The sequence below is a fragment of the Anser anser genome (assembly GCF_964211835.1).
Source record: "Anser anser genome assembly, chromosome: Z".
Lineage (NCBI taxonomy): Eukaryota > Metazoa > Chordata > Aves > Anseriformes > Anatidae > Anser > Anser anser.
Genome location: NC_139723.1, coordinates 71,598,342 through 71,616,545, shown reverse-complemented (window position 1 = coordinate 71,616,545; position 18,204 = coordinate 71,598,342). Strand labels below are relative to the sequence as shown.

General features: G+C 36.1%; 1 protein-coding gene across 2 annotated transcripts in view; it reads right to left on the bottom strand.

Moving 5' to 3' along the window:
• HCN1 (hyperpolarization activated cyclic nucleotide gated potassium channel 1) overlaps positions 1–18,204 on the bottom strand; it is a 212,776-nt gene that overhangs the window by 36,705 nt on the left and 157,867 nt on the right. For both annotated transcript variants that reach the window (XM_083816272.1, XM_083816273.1), the window contains one exon: positions 12,485–12,631. In XM_083816272.1, the coding sequence (XP_083672398.1) occupies positions 12,485–12,631 (147 nt within the window). The remainder of the gene's footprint in view (positions 1–12,484; positions 12,632–18,204) is intronic.

The following is an 18,204-nucleotide window of genomic DNA, read 5'->3' as shown; positions in this document are numbered from 1 at the left end:
TCTTATTATGAAATTAAAAGCCCATTGTTTCAAAGCCACACTCTATAAAGTTATTAAGTAGCTTAAATTAAAACTTACTGATATTAGTGGATACATCCGTTAGCTTAGCTTGAAATTCTCACACTGTTCAGAGTTTTTAAGTACATTTTTGAACGCACATAATTTTATTTGTAACTACTCAATGAAGGCCTAATGTACATTATGATATAGCATAAACAGCCAGCTTCTAACTTTAACACACAAAATTTAAACATTGCTATGTTATTTATTTTAGCATTTTCAAATGGTGAAAAAGAGCATTTGTAAATGAGGTGATTTATTTCAATTTATTAGAGAAATATGTGATGGAACCCTGAATGCCTGTGTATGTTAGAATATTTATATTCTCACCTATGTATGCATACATCTATATTTAACAGAAGGATATAAAAAGAAAGATAAGGAGGATGCCCATTACCTTTCTAATTCTGAATCAGCCATCGTCACTGCTGTACTATTTTAACAGGGTCAAGATAATTATAAAGTCATTTGAATTTGCCTTCTAAATGAACCTACTGCAAAGAGTGCTGGAGCAGGATAAGGCACAGGGACTCAGTGTTGTTACACTGTAAGACATGTGACACAAGTGTAAGGAGCTCATGACCCACATTCAGGCCACAGGGCTGGAATGCAAGCCATGCAGAAGTAGAAAAATACTAACAGCAGAGATTCTGGAGCTTCGTTTTGCAGTGAATCATGAGAATGCTGCTCAGCTACAAATGAAAGTGTGAGACACAGAGAGCAGGCTTCTGCAGAGATAGCATCAGGTGGTAAAAATGAAGATGAAATCTCTGGGAGTAACTCAGCAGAGTGACAGCCAGACAGCCCTGAAGTTAGAATTTGCTTGAGAGTGCCACTTTGGCTAATACTGATAGCTGCAGGGGAAGAGATGCATAAATGGCACAGGAGGCGTGAATAATGCAAGAAATTCTGAGGGCTACAAGTAGGAAGCATGACAGGAAGAACAGATTTGATAGTAGATCATGTCGAGGAAAGAGAAAGCAAACTGGCAGGAGTGGACCAGTCTATGTGCATTAGTAATACCAGCTAGAGTAAAAGTAATGTATAAGGCTCTTTAAATATATAGTAGGCAGGCATGCATAGCAATGGTAGATCCTGGAATGGTCAATTAGCCTTGGAAAAAAGATATGTAGTTTGGGGAGATCAGCTGCAGAATAGGTACCACACAAAATAAATAAACAAATAAATAAATCAGAAGTTAAAAAAATAGGTCCTTCAGAGAATACTAATGTTGAAGTGATTTTAGGCCAGTATTCGAGCCACTCACTCCAGTTAGTGTATAACATAAACAAGATAAAAGAGAGTGCATGGCATCACAGTAAGAAAGAATCATATTACAGCTAGGAGACAAATCATAGTCAAGACTTGACAGATCAACGATACACGGGACATCCTCACCAATTCTAGATACTGAATATATTTGTTCTAGGGAGCACAGAAAAGAAGTGCCTATGCAAATAATACATCCGAAGCCAGGAGAGACTCCTGTAACCTTCTATCATCCACATTTAGTAACTATGCTGTTCTTGCTCTCTGCATGCAGTCACTAAGGCCTTAAATATTTGTGCCTGTGCCTTCTTTCCAGGATTAGGCACACAGCAGAAGTGAGGGAGCCTGATGACAGCAGGGCTCCCAGGAGCTGCCATTAGCATCTGCGCACGAAACTATCAGCAGCCACAGGAGGCAGGTGGACATGCTGTGGCACACTCTTTACATCAGTTAAATATTATTTTTTAAAAACAATTTCAGTTCACCTGCTTGCCCGAAGTGTTACATTTATTTAACCATTAATAGCATCTAAGTGCATTACTTATGTTATGAATTAAATATAAACTGAGGATTATTTCCATAAGAAATACATTCCTATAACTTAATCAGAAAGATTTTCAAATTATTTTAAGACTATATCTTAATCTCTATTTTGATGAATAAATTAATCTATAATGATTTTATATTATAGGAGAGCCCTTAAAAGCCTTGCCATTACAGTCCATTTTAAAGTAATATAACCATAGACTGGCAGCATAGGAAATATGTACTGAGTTATACCACAGAATAACAATGAGAAACATAAAGACCGTATTGTTACACATAACATATGCACTTAAAGAATACTATGTAAATGTAGCAATAGATTATTATATAGTACTTTTCTCATACATACATTTTAGACACTTGGCTGTATGTAAGTGCCTGAAAGTGTGTGCATATATATATATATATCCCACATATATGAACGTACTTATATGTTCACAGATGTATGTATGTGTGCCTTGAATGTAAACACACACACATTTTAACAAAATAATGTGTCCTTATAAAAGTATATTTGAAATTAATTTTAGTTAAATATTCAGAGGTTAATGCAACTTGCGTAAAAGTGTGTGCTTGTATAACTGATGTGATAATCTACAAGCAAAAGGTGAGAGGAATGAAGAATCTGCTCCCAGTCCAAATTATGTTCTTTGGAAATGTAATGTCCTGATGTTCTATATTCTGCTAGGACACATGATCTGTATCTATTTTCAGCCAACATCTTCTCACATGGTAGCCTAAAAATAGGCCAGCTATGAACTTTATATAATGGTTCAGGAAGGGTATTAACCTCTTTCTCACATTCTGTTTTTCATACTGCTGTAAGTATCAATATTATGGAGAATGTATCTTGTGCTACAGAATGACAAAGCAAACTACATCCTCCCAAGTTCTGCTCTGCAGCATTATGGATGTCATTGCCACTTAATTCACTTCAAGGTTTGTCATATATTAAGCCGTCTACACATAATACCAACACCATTTCTCTTCCTCTCAGTAGCACATCTATTTTGTGCCAGATGCTAAAAAGCATGAGAAATTTTATATCTAACTCCTACTAATGGGATACTTTCTACTCCTGGTGAAATGTGGATGATTATGAAAAGCAGTGTTTTCATAAATACCATAAGTGTAAATACAACGTTTAGCAATGAATGGTACAGCGAGTAGCTAGACATTTGTGTTCTCTAGATGCATGTACTAGCCACTGCATTTCCTGAATAACCTGTTGTCCAACCAGCACAGCATAATGTTCTCATCAGGAACATTTTTGAAATTATTCAAAATAGTTCTATTCTTTTCTTATTTTTTAAATACAGGCCCATTTTTGCCTCCTGATTTTCAGTTCCTCACTATTCCAAATTCCCTACTATGAGATAAACTTATTTTTGAATACAAATAAAAGTGACATTCACAAGATCACAGAAATAAATATTAAATAGCTTTCAGTTGCACAGTTAGATAATGACTGCCTGAAACAATCCAAACTAAAATGAAAACTATCAGTTACAAAGGACATGGCTTTTCTATATAATATATATACTCACATAGGTATTTATTTTATCAACAGAATAGTTCAGCCTTCTATCAAAGCACAATCTGCTACTTCAAAGCACAATCTGCTACTTCAAATGTACTGCAGTGATCAGAGTGCACAAGCATACAATGATCAGCCTATAAGACTTGTAACTGTATGAGCTTTAGGAACTTTATTAATCTCTTCTCAACCAATCACAGAGTTTTAATTTTTCACAAATGAGGGAAATGAAAAATGGATTTATTCATAAGAAAATTAAAAAACACAGCTGGGAGATTAAAATCTTCCTAGGGAAAGTCCTCAGCAGTAAGTAGTCTACTGCTACTGAGGCTGAATCAGATCCAGTACTCCCGCTGAGCAGGGCTGTGAAGGTATCATGAAAGAGATGGAGACAACAGATAAAAACCATTACATTGAACTCAACCCATGAAACCAATAGGAAGTCTGCACCTGCACACACAGTGCCTGACTCCATATTTTGAGCCAGCTTTTAACTCCACTCATGTCTAGCAATCTCATGTCACACTAGTTTAGTCACTAGATGAGGAAGATTCTTGTTAATCACCAAAAATATATAACAGTACATTCTTCCAGTGTTAGATGCTTATCTTTAAATTAAAGAAGAGTAATTCAACACCTCTTGCATCCATATCTATGATTTATTTCATTATCTGTTCATTTATATGTCATTTAAAGCACTAATATAGAACACAGACCAGCCCATTGGAAAGCAAAGATGCACTATCAGAGGAACAGCTTATGAATAAACAACATTTTTTTTCCTGCAATTCCTATTTCCATGTGATCTCCCTTAAATACTCTTCACTGAAAAAGGGTTTTATATGGACATTACATTTATGTGGATTAGTTTGCAGATGAAAAGAACCCCACTTTTTCAGGTAGTAAAACTTCAGAAAAAAAAAAAATAATCAGTATTTCACTTTTGGCTTACCTGTAAGACAGTTTTTGGAGGAAAAATATAAGTATTTGTTTATAGTATTTAATGGATAATAGCAAGACTCCAAAACTATGGTCGAGACAGAATTTTGTGCAGGATTCAGAAAAATGTAATTTTATTTTTTATTTTTTTGTTCAAGTGGCACTCGGAAAACAAACAAACAAATAAACAAACAAACAACACTGCCTAACAACAAATAATGATCTAGTATTTCTATTATGTGCAGAGCTTTAACCTGAGTTCTCTCATAGGTTTAACAAGATTTACCTTCTTAAATCACCAGTGTACCAAATGGAAAATAAATCCATAGGTGTGCATTCAGAACAGGTTTTATGCTCTGTAGTTAGTTTTCTGTTCTCCTTGTCTTGCACCCTTCTATATGCTGTTACTACCATTCCAAGTGTGTAACTGGGTGCATAAAAATAGGCACATTCATTTGCTTCTGCATCTGCCAGTTCAGGATGCAGTTATCTCCTCTTGCTGATGAGACACAACAGTAATCTGTATTTGTGGGACTTTCATGGACCAGTTTTCACCAATTCCAAACAAATAGGCTTCAAAAGATTTTGGCCTGCTTCTGGATTCAGAATTTAAATTCCACAGTAAAAATTGAAGGAACAGATGTTCCTTCTCACCACTGTCAAGGAAGAGATTTATGGGAAAGGGACATGGGCACGTCTATACGATGCCTCCCTGTCTTATCTGCACTGCAGTTTCCACATGGATCAGGGCTGCATCCAGCCTTCTGCTTTCCCATGGTCTCCTTATGTAAGGACCAAGAGCTTTCACTTCAGAAGTCTACAAGGGGGAAAATGGAAAACTAGCAGGTACCAGTGACAGAATACAAGATGGTTTTCCTGTTGCCAATCCTCCATCTCCTAATCTTGAATTAAATCACACCACATAGTTTCCAACCCTGGATCAAGAATTTTAATCTTTTTAATTTTTCTTTTAGCTCTATATATTTTCTAGAGGGTTCAAAGGAACATTTGTTAACTTCTGCTCTGTTTCAACATGAAGGACTCACGGACATAATTCACAGATTAGGGCAAAAGCTCATTCAGTTTTTGCTGAATAAACTGAAGCTTTCCAAAACCTACTAGAGAGAATATTATCCAAACCAATGCAAGAACAGTGTTAAAACTGAATGTCTTTACATATGAAAAACTAACTGAGAAGTCATCTGAAGTGGTTTGTTATTATTTTTAACCTCCTAAAAACCAGCAACTCAATTTATAATTGCAATAACATATTCAGACTTAATAGGAATGAAGCATTGTCTAATGTGCATTAACTTTTCCTGGCTTTTAGCAGAAGCTACATGGGGAAAAAAAAATAATAAAGAAAAAAAAAAGAAAAAAATTGAGACTTGACAGATACTTGGAACTGTGTTCTTGGACTGAATCGGGCAGTAGTGTGAAATCCTCTGCAGGACAGCACTCCTGTTGGATTAGACGATGTTCTCTCAATGAACTGGACCTGGTGCCAAAAAAAAACTTCCTGATTCTGCTCTCCAGATGCTCGAATAGCAGTTCAGACAGGAGCAGGTATAGACTGGATTTACTCCTCTATAGCTGGCTTTCAAAGTCTCTCAAAGAGTTTAGTTTGCAACCAGATAGTCTAGTATTTTCCTCAAATAACTTATTTTTTTACATAACAAAAGTACTGCAATAAGATTTGAGGATTTGGTTTGGATTAGTATATCTGAAGAGCTTATGAAATACCTGTCATGTCTGAAATATTTATTAAACAATTATTACAAAAGAATCTCGTAGGTGCAGTAGGAAGCCTGTTGAAAATCATAATCACTGAGAGCTGCTGGTATATTGTTGTCTGTATTATTAGAAGCAGTTATATTTTGGACTTGCCAAAATATGTCTCAGCTCAGGATGGATTTGCTAACAAAGCAAAGGGACTCAGCTTTTTTTTTTTTTTTTTTTTTTTTTAATCAGAGTTTTTGAAACATGAAGCAGTGATGAAAGTGGTTGGTGATTCATAATCTATGTCAACTACGGCATTTACACCTGTGTACATGAACACATTGAGGAGAAAACACACTCCCCATCATGAAGGAAAGAAATTAAACTACATTTTCTCACATCCCTAGGATATGAGTGTTCAAAGACTCTTCCCATGTCATATCTGGTGAGGCAGAGTATCTTAAAACACAATAATCCAGTCACCTGCTGACTGACTGCCCATTTCCAACACTAACATTGCCTATTTATTACTGTTCTTAATTTACAAAAGTTAATTTCAGTCCTTTCAAAGATGTTTTTCAGGGCTTTGATTTAGCCTTGTATATTAGACTGACTATCATTTGGACATACCTTATGTAGATCTGTGAAAAATACCAGTGGTTGTTGTTTATTTTTTTTTTTCCCCAGCATTTGTCAAATAAGTAATATTCCAGTGTATCAGCATTTTTTCTTGTAGATTGATGTGCTGCATAATTTATTCATGACTTCAGTACTCCGGAGTAGGAACCGAAGTTATGTTTTCTCCATGTCTATGTGAAAAAGCTCTTTAATGCAATAAATAAGGAGGCAATTGTTCTTTCCACATAGCTATAAAAAGGGATACTTACATGACTTCCTGTACAACTTCATCTATAATTTTTACGTATTTTCCCCTGTTCCCCTCCTTAAACTTCATACCAAGGTTCAGCGCTTATAAAAATGCATAAAATTTTATGGACAGTGGATTAGAATGAAATGATTACCCCTCCATCTTTTATAACCCTAAATTTATGGACATATGCTGTTATGGAAGCAAAATACTTGGAGCCTCCAATAATTTAATAGTGATTCTGACACTTTATTGTTTTTTAATAAACTCATTTGATTTTTTAGTATCATGCTAATGTTTGATGGTCTGTATCCAAAAAATCATAATGATTATACCATTAAAAAGTAGTGAAGCTTAGTATGCTCTAATCATACCACATTTTGGCATCATATTATTAATATTAGAGTTGTTTCTACCTTTGTTCACAGGATTACAGTCTACTCTAAATGAGAATATAATGTTTTGTGATTTCTAGAGATAAATATGAAATAGAAGGAAAGACACTACAAAAGGAAGAAAGTTTTAGTGGGGAAAAGGAGAAAGTTAATAACTGGGAAGAACAGTAAAGTTACTGAACTGATTGTATTTAAAATTAATTTTAAATGTTTTAAATGTACTAATTACTTTCTCTAAAAATATACTTAATTTGTCAACATGTATCAAACAGTTCTACATTTAGTCCTGTTTTCACTTAGACACAGTTGCTACTATCAGCATATAAATCCAGCAACAGAAATTTTCCCTTATTTTCTTGTGAGAGCACCTCTCTTAGAGGAACCATCACAAAATACAACTCTTGAGGTAGCTGCAAAGCAGTTTGCAGCATCTTTTTCAGAACCTTATACCTGACTCATTAGGTTATGATAGGTACCAAAACATACTTACATTTGCTATGGTAACAACAAAGGTTAGGAACTTCATACAATTCTGCTTAATTTTAGAAAGGGCATTATGTAACAGTTATTAAAATTGTTAAAAAGTTTGTTAAAAGAAACTAAAAGTTGGTTCATATGTGCTGGTTGAAGATTACAGATGGAGAGCGAAGTTAAGTAAAACACATAGGCAAATACCAAGTAATGTATCCGTTACCTCTTAGAACTTGGCTCGTACAGTTGTAATAGGAAAATGTAAGCTCAGTATTTGGCAGTGATTAAAAAAACATGTTAATTTTCAGAATTATTAGGAAAGGAATAATTCATATTATTATAGTAATAGTATGCTAGGTGCAGACTTGGTGCTTCAATCTCTGAAAGGATGTAGCAGAGTTCAGAAAAAAAATAGGAAATGGCAGAAAGGATGATCATGGGGGAAAGGTGGCTTCCATGCAAGAACAATCTAGTAGAATAGGACTCTCTACCCTCAAAAACGACAATTTAACAATGTTGTCTTAGAAGGCCACACAATCATGACTGGCATGTGAAGACTGAGTTAGAATTGACTGTACTATTGCTTTTTTTTTTTTTTTAAAAAAAAAAAAAGGCCATCAAATCCTAATAAACTGTGCGAGCCACATTCAAACCCAAGAAAAATAGGTAGTTTCTCATGCAGCAGGGTACAGGTCTCTGCTCCTTACCAAATGATGTGGTTGCAGAAAGAATACATAGATTCAAAAGGAGAGTAAATAATAACAATAACAATAACAAATTAGTTGGAAGAGATTTCTATTTAGGATTACTTAATAGACAAATCACATCAGTCTCAGAGTATCCCTTGAACTGAAAATAGCTGGAGTCTAGAAGAGCTATCAAAGGAAATACCACACTGACGCTGTTCTTGCTCTGGGATTTCACTTAAAAGCACTACTGGGGAGGCTGGTGGCTTAGACAAACCCCAGAGCTCATCTAGTTTGGATTTTCTTATGCTCTTTTCTTAGATGAAACTGCTTATGTTTTTTATTTTTATAATTCCAAGTTACATTTTGGAAGGGAATTCTCTTAGCTGTATGCGTTCGTTCTCTTTCTTTCTTTTTCTTTCCTTCTTCCGTCCTTCCTTCCGTCCTTCCTTCCTTCCTTCCTTCCTTCCTTCCTTCCTTCCTTCCTTCCTTCTTCCTTCCTTCCTTCCTTCCTTCCTTCCTTCCTTCCTTCCTTTCTTCCTTTCTCTTTCTTTCTTTCTTTTTTCGTTCTTTTGTTCTTTCATTCTTTTCTTTCTTTCTTTCTTTTCTTTCTTTCTTTCTTTCTTTCTTTCTTTCTTTCTTTCTTTCTTTCTTTCTTTCTTTCTTTCTTTCTTTCTTTCTTTCTTTCTTTCTTTCTTTCTTTCTTTCTTTTTCTTCCTTTCTTTCTTTCTTTCTTTCTTTCTTTCTTTCTTTCTTTCTTTCTTTCTTTCTTTCTTTCTTTCTTTTTCTTTCTTTCTTTTTCTTTCTCTTTCCTTCTTTCCTTTCCTTCTTTCTTTCCTTCTTTCCTTCTTTCTTTCTCTCTCTCTTTCTCTCCCTCTCTTTCTTTTTCTCTCTCTCTTTCTTTCTCTTTCTATCTTTCTCTCTTCTTCTCCTTCTCTCTCTATCTCTCTTCCTCTCTTTTTGTCTGTACCATCTGTTGTTGCTCTTGTAATGACAAGGGCCTTACAATTTCAGATTTTCAAGCATGTATCTGAGTTTAACAATGTGAACTTTAGAAAAATTCACATCTCTATCTGCTGAGGAACCAGAGCCAATATGTATATAAGGGAAGCATGCTAATTGATACCATTTGCTAATTATTTACTACCTCAAGAAATGAGGAAATTAGACAGTTTGTAAATGTGTGGAAAGGTGGAAATTGTAAATGTGTATTGTAATTGTAAATATATAAAAAGTGGAGCTTATCTTGCAAGGCAACATCTGTTTGAAGAAGTAGCTATTTTTTTCTAAGCTAGTTAGTTTTTTTTCTATAATGAGAGTATCTCGGGGGGTGCGGGATAGGTGCAGAGGGAGCTTGATGATTAGCTCAGATGTGATGCAGAACTTGTACAGAGCTACAGATAGGTTATACGAATCCAACCCTGTGTGACCTGGCAGAAGCAAATTAAAATTTTCCACCTCTACAGGAAATGTAACTGCCAGGAGTCTCCTGACTATGATTCCCCAGAAGGCTGGACAGCTACCATCAGATAACTTTACCTGTGAAGAAGGGTGCTTCTTCAGTGCTTTCTACTGAAATTTCTGCGTTGAATGAAAACAGATCTTTAATTCTTTACTCAGAGAGCACCTTTCCTTATGAGCAGCTAATAGCACACTACATACAACAATGCATGGTTAAAACAGTTAGAGTTTGTATAGGTGAGAACAATTACATTACCATGGGTCTAGTATACCAAAATAGTGTAGCTAACTTAATCAGAGTGAAGATAATTTCTAACAAATGTCTAACTTAGTTCCTTTTCATTGAAGCGAATCTCTGTTCATATAAGCTTTAAACAGTACAGCTCAGCTTCCACTTGGTTTATCAATCACTTTACTCAGATATGAAACACTTGGAGAGCTTTGGAAAATTCAGAAATGTTCAGGATCCTTTTCTTGCTTTTAGTATGAAGCCCTAGTTAATTCCCCACAATAATTCTTCTCCTGTGAAGAAAGGCTGAGTGATCTGATGATGTTCGGCCTAGAGAAGAGAAGGTTCCAGGGAGACCTCACCACGACTTTTCAGCACATAAAGGGCTCTTATAAAAAAGATCAAGAACGACCCTTTACTTGAGCAGATAATGATAGGACAAGGGGGGATCACAGAATCACAGAATCATCTAGTTTGGAAGAGACCTCCAAGATCACCTAGTCCAACCTCTGACCTAACACTAACAAGTCCTCCACTAAACCATATCACTTAAACAAAAAGAGGGTAGATTTAGACTAGACATTAGGAGGAAATTCTTCACTGTAGAAGGGTGGCGAGGCACTGGAACAGGTTGCCCAGGGATGTTGTGGATGTCCCTTCCCTAGAGGTGTTCTAGGCCAGGCTGGATGTGGCCTTGGCCAACGTGATCTAGTGGGTGGCATCCCTTCGTATGATCTTTAAGGTCTCTTCCAACCCAAGCTATTCTATGATTCTATGAGATTTTATGGTTCTGCAAACATGACTCTATTTGCTGCTACCCAAAAAAGTCCACCACTCATCCATATACACGAAAACATTTCTTAGATTTTCATTATTCTACTCATCAAATTTGCTACAAATACTCCGTATAAAGTTGTCAGAAGTTGAGTCAAATGAACACCCATCCTTTTTTTGCCAAAAAAAATCTTACATTTACTATAAGCAAATACAACCTTATTAGTGGTATTTATCATGTAAGAATTACTTTTACACCAGATTTGTATTCCTAATTGTATACCCTTTAGCTACTTTTTAATAGTTGAATGATGAAATTTATATCTTGCATAACTATTTTTCTGCTAAAAAAAAGAAAAAGTCAGACTTGTTTTCAGAACATGGACTGAAAAAAGGTCATTACCCTTAAAGAAAGCTTAACTGTAAAAAATTTCATCCCGTACGTTAAACTTGAATGGTTGAAAACAAGGGAAATTGAAAGCACTGCAACTTTTTCATTGCTTTTGATAATTTTCATGCTATAGCTATGCAGTATTTTGTGTGGTTTCTCTTCTGGTTACTGTAAGTGAGGAAATAAGGGTTTTAGTTGAATGTCTTCATAAGAAGCTACTTCCATCATGCTAAGTATGCCCTGTGGAGATTCCAAATATTTAATTCTTACCCCATACTAAACTCAAAGTATAATAAAATGCAGAATTCATTAAAAAAATTAAGAAATGCAGCAAAGATTTGTTCTTGCAATAATGCAACTAGGGTATCTCTGTTATCACCTGGATGTTATAGTTTTGTGCTGTTATCATGATGAAAGATGGTATATTCTGTCCAACTAGGGAAAAAAAAAAAGAAAAGAAAAGAAAAAAAAAGTGCTCTGACCTTAAAAGGGTCTAATTTATTATCCATTAGTAACACCAAAAAGTCACTACCTGCATTACAAAACTATGCATACTGAAGAGGTAACTAAAATAGAATTTGAAACTGCTCAACTAAGCAAACATCCAAGTGGTGTTTTCAGGGCACAGTGCAGAAGTTGCTGCCAAAATTCAGACAGATTCATTGGGTTCATTGGGAAATCTGTTCCCTAACTGTAACCATCCAGTTCTTTTTTTTTTTTTCTTTTTTTTTTTTTTTTTCTTCCTCATCTCAGTTTAAGAGCATCTTAACAAAAGACTCTTCTTCACAGAATGAAGTAGAACATCTTTCCCTTCTCTGGTGTCTGTCAGTGGTTTTGCATGCACAGCTAACTTGTTAGTAAGTAGGAGGGCAAGAAAAGCCTTTCATCCAAGACCATTCTAGTCCAGTGTCTTAAAGAATGGCAGAAGACCATGAGTTTCTCTCAACAATTAAAGAATAAAATTTTACTCTTTGTGTTGGTGTAATATAAAGTTCATTCTTCTGGTCCTTGAGTACATAGATGGTCAAATCAGATTAATTTTTATAGAACAGTATTAGAAACAGCATTTTAACACAGAAACTGCAAAGACGTGAAAGTTTTCCATACCAAGAAAAAACATTTCAATACTTAAATCTTACCTCCCTAAGGGGATCATTGAGCTCATTGAGAATGTTTTCTTCATCAAAGATCTTGCCTTGGTAGCGGTGCTCATAGTAATCATGGATCTTCTGGCGCATTTCAGCAGGTAACTTGTGGAATGACATGTACTGTTCCACTTGTTTATACTGTCAGGAGAAGAAAACAATAGGAATTAGCAATCTCCACAGCTTTTTACTCTGTCAGGAACCTAAAAAATGAAAACTCATTCATGTATCCACTTACATTTTATATACTTTTATAAAGATTCCATTTGCCAGAGGACCCTAACACAAAAATTAGTTTAGTGTTACTGCTGCTCAAGTGACAGCACAACTGCTGAAAATAATGGAAACTGCCTTTAGTCATGATGTTAATATCCATATTAATATATAAGTTTTTGTAGTGGTTTAACGGCCAACAACTAAGTACCACACAGCCATTAGCTCACCCTCCTCCTTCCCTCTGTGGGATGGGGAAGGAAGTAAAAATAAATAAATTAAAAAGAAAGAAAGAAAGAAAGAAAGAAAGAAAGAAAGAAAGAAAGAAAGAAAGAAAGAAAGAAAGAAAGCAAGAAAGCAAGCTTGTGGGTTGAGATAGAGACAGTTTATTAGGAAAGAAAAGAGGGGAAAATAATAATAATAATAATGATAATAGCATTACTGGTAATGTGTACAAAACAAGTGATGCACAATGAAATTGCTCACCACCTGCTGCCAATGCCCAGCTCCTGCTAGGGAGCAGCCAGTCTCCCTACCCCAGCCAGTCATCCCATATTAATTGTTCAGCATGATGTCATATGGTATGGAACATCTCTTTGGCCAGTTCGGGTCAGCTGTCCTGGTTCTGTCCCCTCCCAGCTCTTGCTGTACCCCCAGTCTTCTCACTGGCAGGACAGAGTGAGAAGCTGAAAAGTCCTTGGCTTAGTGTAAGCACTGCTCTGCAACAATTAAAACATCAGCGTGTTATCAACATTATTCTCATCCTACCATACCAGCTACTAGGAGGAAAATTAAGTCTATCCTAGCCAAAACCAGGACAGTTTTAGAATACAAACTCTCACACTTGTCTTGCGTTCCCTAAATTACCAGCTGTACAGTTGTGAAACTGCACCACCATCATTTCTAGCTCAGTCCATGCAGCAGACAGGGAAAGTGTAGTGTCTGTCTAATTCTCTAGTGTTACATTCAGAGACAGCTTAAAGTTTGAAATTTCAGAAACTGGATATGCTGCATTAATACACTACATATTAATGCTGTGTATGGTTATAAAGTGATTGAAGAAAAAAAAATCTGTAAAGAGAATAAAGTAAAAGTATTGCTCAGGAGGAAGGAAGAGAAGAGACAGAGATGCTAGTATCTGGGAGACTAAGGGGACCTGACTTGATTTACCTTGTGTGCTAGGTTTCGTTGCTTTTACTAGTCCTCTGCCCTGTCTCCTGCTTTGTTTGAATTATAAAATCATAAAATGGCTTGGGTTGGAAGGGACTTTAAAGATCATCTAACACCAGTGCCCCTGCCATAGGCAGAGATGCCACCCACTAGATCATGTTGGCCAAGGCCACATCCAGCTTGGCCTTGAACACCTCCAGGGATGGGGCATCCACAACTTCTCTGGGCAAACATTTCCTCCTAATGTCTAGTCTAAATCTATCCTCTTTTAGTTTAAGATCATCCACCCTTGTCCTATCATTATCTACTTGAGTAAAGGGTCCTTCTCGATCTGTTTTATAAGAGCCCTTTACGTGTTGAAAGGTCACAGTGAGGTCTCCCCAGAACCTTCTCTTCTCTAGGCTGAATATCATCAGGTCGCTCAGCCTTTCTTCATAGGAGCTCCAGCCCTCTGATCATCCTCATGGCCCTCCTCTGGACTCGCTGTAAAGGGGCCACATCATTCCTGTACTGAGGGCCCCAAACCTGGATGCAGCACTCCAGGTGGAGTTTCACAAGGGCAGAGGAGGGCCACAATCACCTCCTTCCACCTGCTGGTCACTTCTTTTTTGATGCAGCCCAGGATGCAGCTGGCCTTCTGGGCTGCAAGTGCCCACTGCTGGCTCATGTCAAGCCTGTCATCCTTCAGAACCCCAAAATCCTTCTCCAAAGGGCTGCTCTCAATGAGGTCTTCTCCCAGTCCATACTTCTGTCTGGGATTGCCCCAACCCAGGTGCTGTACTTTGCACTTGGACTTATTGAACTTCATGTGGTTCTCATGGGCCCACTTTTCCAGCCTGTCCAGGTCCCTTTCAATGGCATCTCTTCCTTCTTTGGTATCCACTGCACTACTCGGCATCAGAAAATTTTCTGAGGGTGCACTCAATCCTATTGTCTATGTCAATCCCATTTTCTGTGTCATTTGTGAAGTTATTGAAAAGCACCAGTCCCAAGAAGGAACCCTGAGGGACACCACTTGTCACTGGCCTCCACCTAGACATAGAACTTTTGACCACCACTCTCTGGGTGCTGCCACCAAGCCAATTCCTTATCCACCGGATGGTCCACCCTTCAAATCCATATCTTTCCAATTCAGAGATTAGAATATCATGTGGGACCATTTGCTTTCCTTCTTCAAAATCTCTTTTGAATAGCACAGTTTGCAGTAAAGAAAGTCCCAGAGCTAACATATTCAGAGTTGTACTATACAAAGCTGTATGATGTATCTGAGACCCACAAAACAGAGAAACTGTGTAAACCACAAATGGAAAAGTACGTCCTCTCCAATATGTTTGGCTATCAGATCACCATCCGTGGCACAGCTGAAGAGGATAAGACACTGAGACACAGAAGGAGAAAACCCCTCCCAGACTTACAGGTGAGTTAAAACTTGGCAGAAACTTTATTTCCTTAAGTATACAATCTTCTTCTTCTTTTATTTTATTTTTTAATTCATCTTTTCATTCTTAATTTGGCAATTTTAACCATTTTCAATGAAATAGTCAATGAAGACTCAATTAGGACCAGCATCTCTGTATACCAATTAAATGAATCTACAATGTACATGCGCTCCTTATGAACTATAGCAATAACTTGCGTAATTGAACACTGTTGTCTCTGCTGGATTTGAAATTTCTTTTTTTTTTCTTTTTTTTCTTTTTTTTTCCAAAGTAGCAAAAGATTAGATGGAGTCACATGTACAACACACATTTCCTAAATAAGAAGAAAGTTACTTTGCATGAAAATATTTAACAATGTATGATGAATACGCAAGTCTGAAGTAACCTCTGTACATCTCGTTTGCACCTCTGAAGCAAGAATTCTTCCCCCCATCCTTCAAAATGAGGTTTAAATTTGCATGCTCATCAGTGTTTTCTGCAATGATAAGGAAAAATTTATCCATGTATTCTGGGTATGAATCAGAGTTCTGGGACACTGGAAGACAGTCATTTCCTGACATAAACAAGGTATTGCTAATAAAATTATCCTACTAATCAGTTGCAGCCATTTTAGGCATGGATTTATTGGGAGAGAAGGGAGATGAGATCACCCAATGCTCTGTGTGTCTCACTGAGGGCTGCTGTGTTGGCTTTTCTGCATTTTCTCCAAAGCCAGAGAGGAGGCTGCACTGTCCAGCCCTCTATCACTGTGGCCTCAAACAAGAAGAATATGTAATGCGTCATAACACATAGATAGGGAAAGGAATTCACCATACTCCATAGCACAGGGCTGCACTCCTCTACCCAGTCTTATTTTCATTCTAACATACTTGAGCAACGTTAATAAAGAATAATCTTTGCTAATCAAAAATGTAAATTCATTTCAGATATGCAGGGTATAACATAAGAGAGTTGCGAAGGACATTTGTATCAGAATAACCTTGAAGAAGAGAATATTTACGCTAAAAACAATTTGCTTTGCCAGCAATTTATACTGCTCCCTGTCATTAGTGCTGTTATTTGAACAGGTCCTTTCTCCCATGCAAACTAGTTCTTTTCTCTACCAGAAATTATGCTTACACATGAGAATTTTAGGGGAAAAGAAAAAATAAAACTAGTAGGAATGTAGTTCTTATCACTACGTTCTCTTAAAATGTTTCCAATGGAATAACTCCCTGCGTAATAGGGACATCTGCATATTAGAAACATTTACTCTTAGTATCTACAATTAGAAATTTAAAGTCTCACAGAGATATTTAACCATCTAAAACTTTTCTTTCTCTGTCAAAAAATCTGATCCTGTGAGCGCACAGTATATTATCACTCTGTAATAAACCTTTTTCTAATCTTTTTATGTGTGTTATTCTGCATCATTCATGCTACTACTCCTCCCTTCTTGACATTCTATCCTGGTATTCACATGAAGTGATCCATCAAAACATTTAACTTATTCCTTTCTTCAGCAAGTTATATCTTTCATTAAATCATGATTGCTTTTTTTGTTTGTTTGTTTGTTTAATTAATTTATTTTTTATTTCTATAATATTGTTCCTGGTCAGGAAAGCACATTCATTTTTAGTTCTTCCTGCTATAAGTTATTGGCAATATTGCGGGTTTGCAAGATTAGTTGTCACTGTAGCTTGTCACATTTTATTTGTAAAAATATGTGCTTAAATGAAGATACAAAGAGAAAGCAAAAATAATATGGTTGTTTTCTGAAAAAAATTAAAAAAAATAATAAAAAAAATTGGTCCAAGTTAGTTTTGAAGAAGTTTCTCTTTGGGTACCACAGATATCAATATTGATTAGAAATGTAGGCACTTTGACTTTTAAGCATTTATTTATTTATTTATACTCATGAGAACAACCCAGATCACATCAAGATAATTTAATTATTTGAATAATATCAAAAAAAGTTTTAAAAATTCATATTAGGACTGTGAATTCCTTGAATAAATATGTATATTGATTAGCTTCTCATGGTTTGTCTAAGTGGGATTTCACATCTAAAGTAGTACAAAATTGTCAGTGACGTTAAACTTTGTCAAAATTTTGTATTTGTATTGCATTTTAAAGAGCTTTAGCTGACGCTGACCCCGAATAATCCATTCCATCTGACACCTAAATCATCCTGTTTATGAGTGGAATAATTTCTCTGTAATGATTCTTTGAATCACACTGCATTTCTTTCCTTCTAGATTGAAAATTTTGGTTGGCTTGTTTGTTTGTTTTAATTTGGTTTATACAGAAAAAAAAAAAAAAAAAAAAAAAAAAAAAGCACCTCAGGTGCTTTTCTTACAACTGTGTGAAATAAATTTTAGAGCCACAGCAAGTTCCTTCAAACCTGACTATATTTTTTTTTTGGGGGTTGTTCTTATGCCACACAACAACCACTGACTACATTAAATATAGAAATGACTGTGTTAAAACTCGGTCCTTGAATCTCAAATTGCCTGACATGCTGACACGGAGGAGCCTGACATGGACTACATTTTCAAGGGAAGATGATTTAGTAAGGGATTACCCATGTGTGCATTTGCCCAGCAGACTCTTCTTCACAATCTTTCTATTGGGATGTCAGACAAAAACACAGTGACAAACTATCTCTCATTCCAGGGGAGAGAAACAACAGAAATCCAGGCTCTTCACCAGAGCCTGTGCTGGATGAAGACAAGGAAAGACAAAAGAAAGCTCAGATAAAACTTTTAAGATTAGACCATCATCGTTTTGTATTGTGTTGCGATACCCAACTATGAATTTATTTTCATAAACGCTAAACATGGTACAGTTGACTTCAATATGGTTTCTTGAAATCAAATGTTCCAGACTGCTTTAGGAAACCTGTTAATGCAT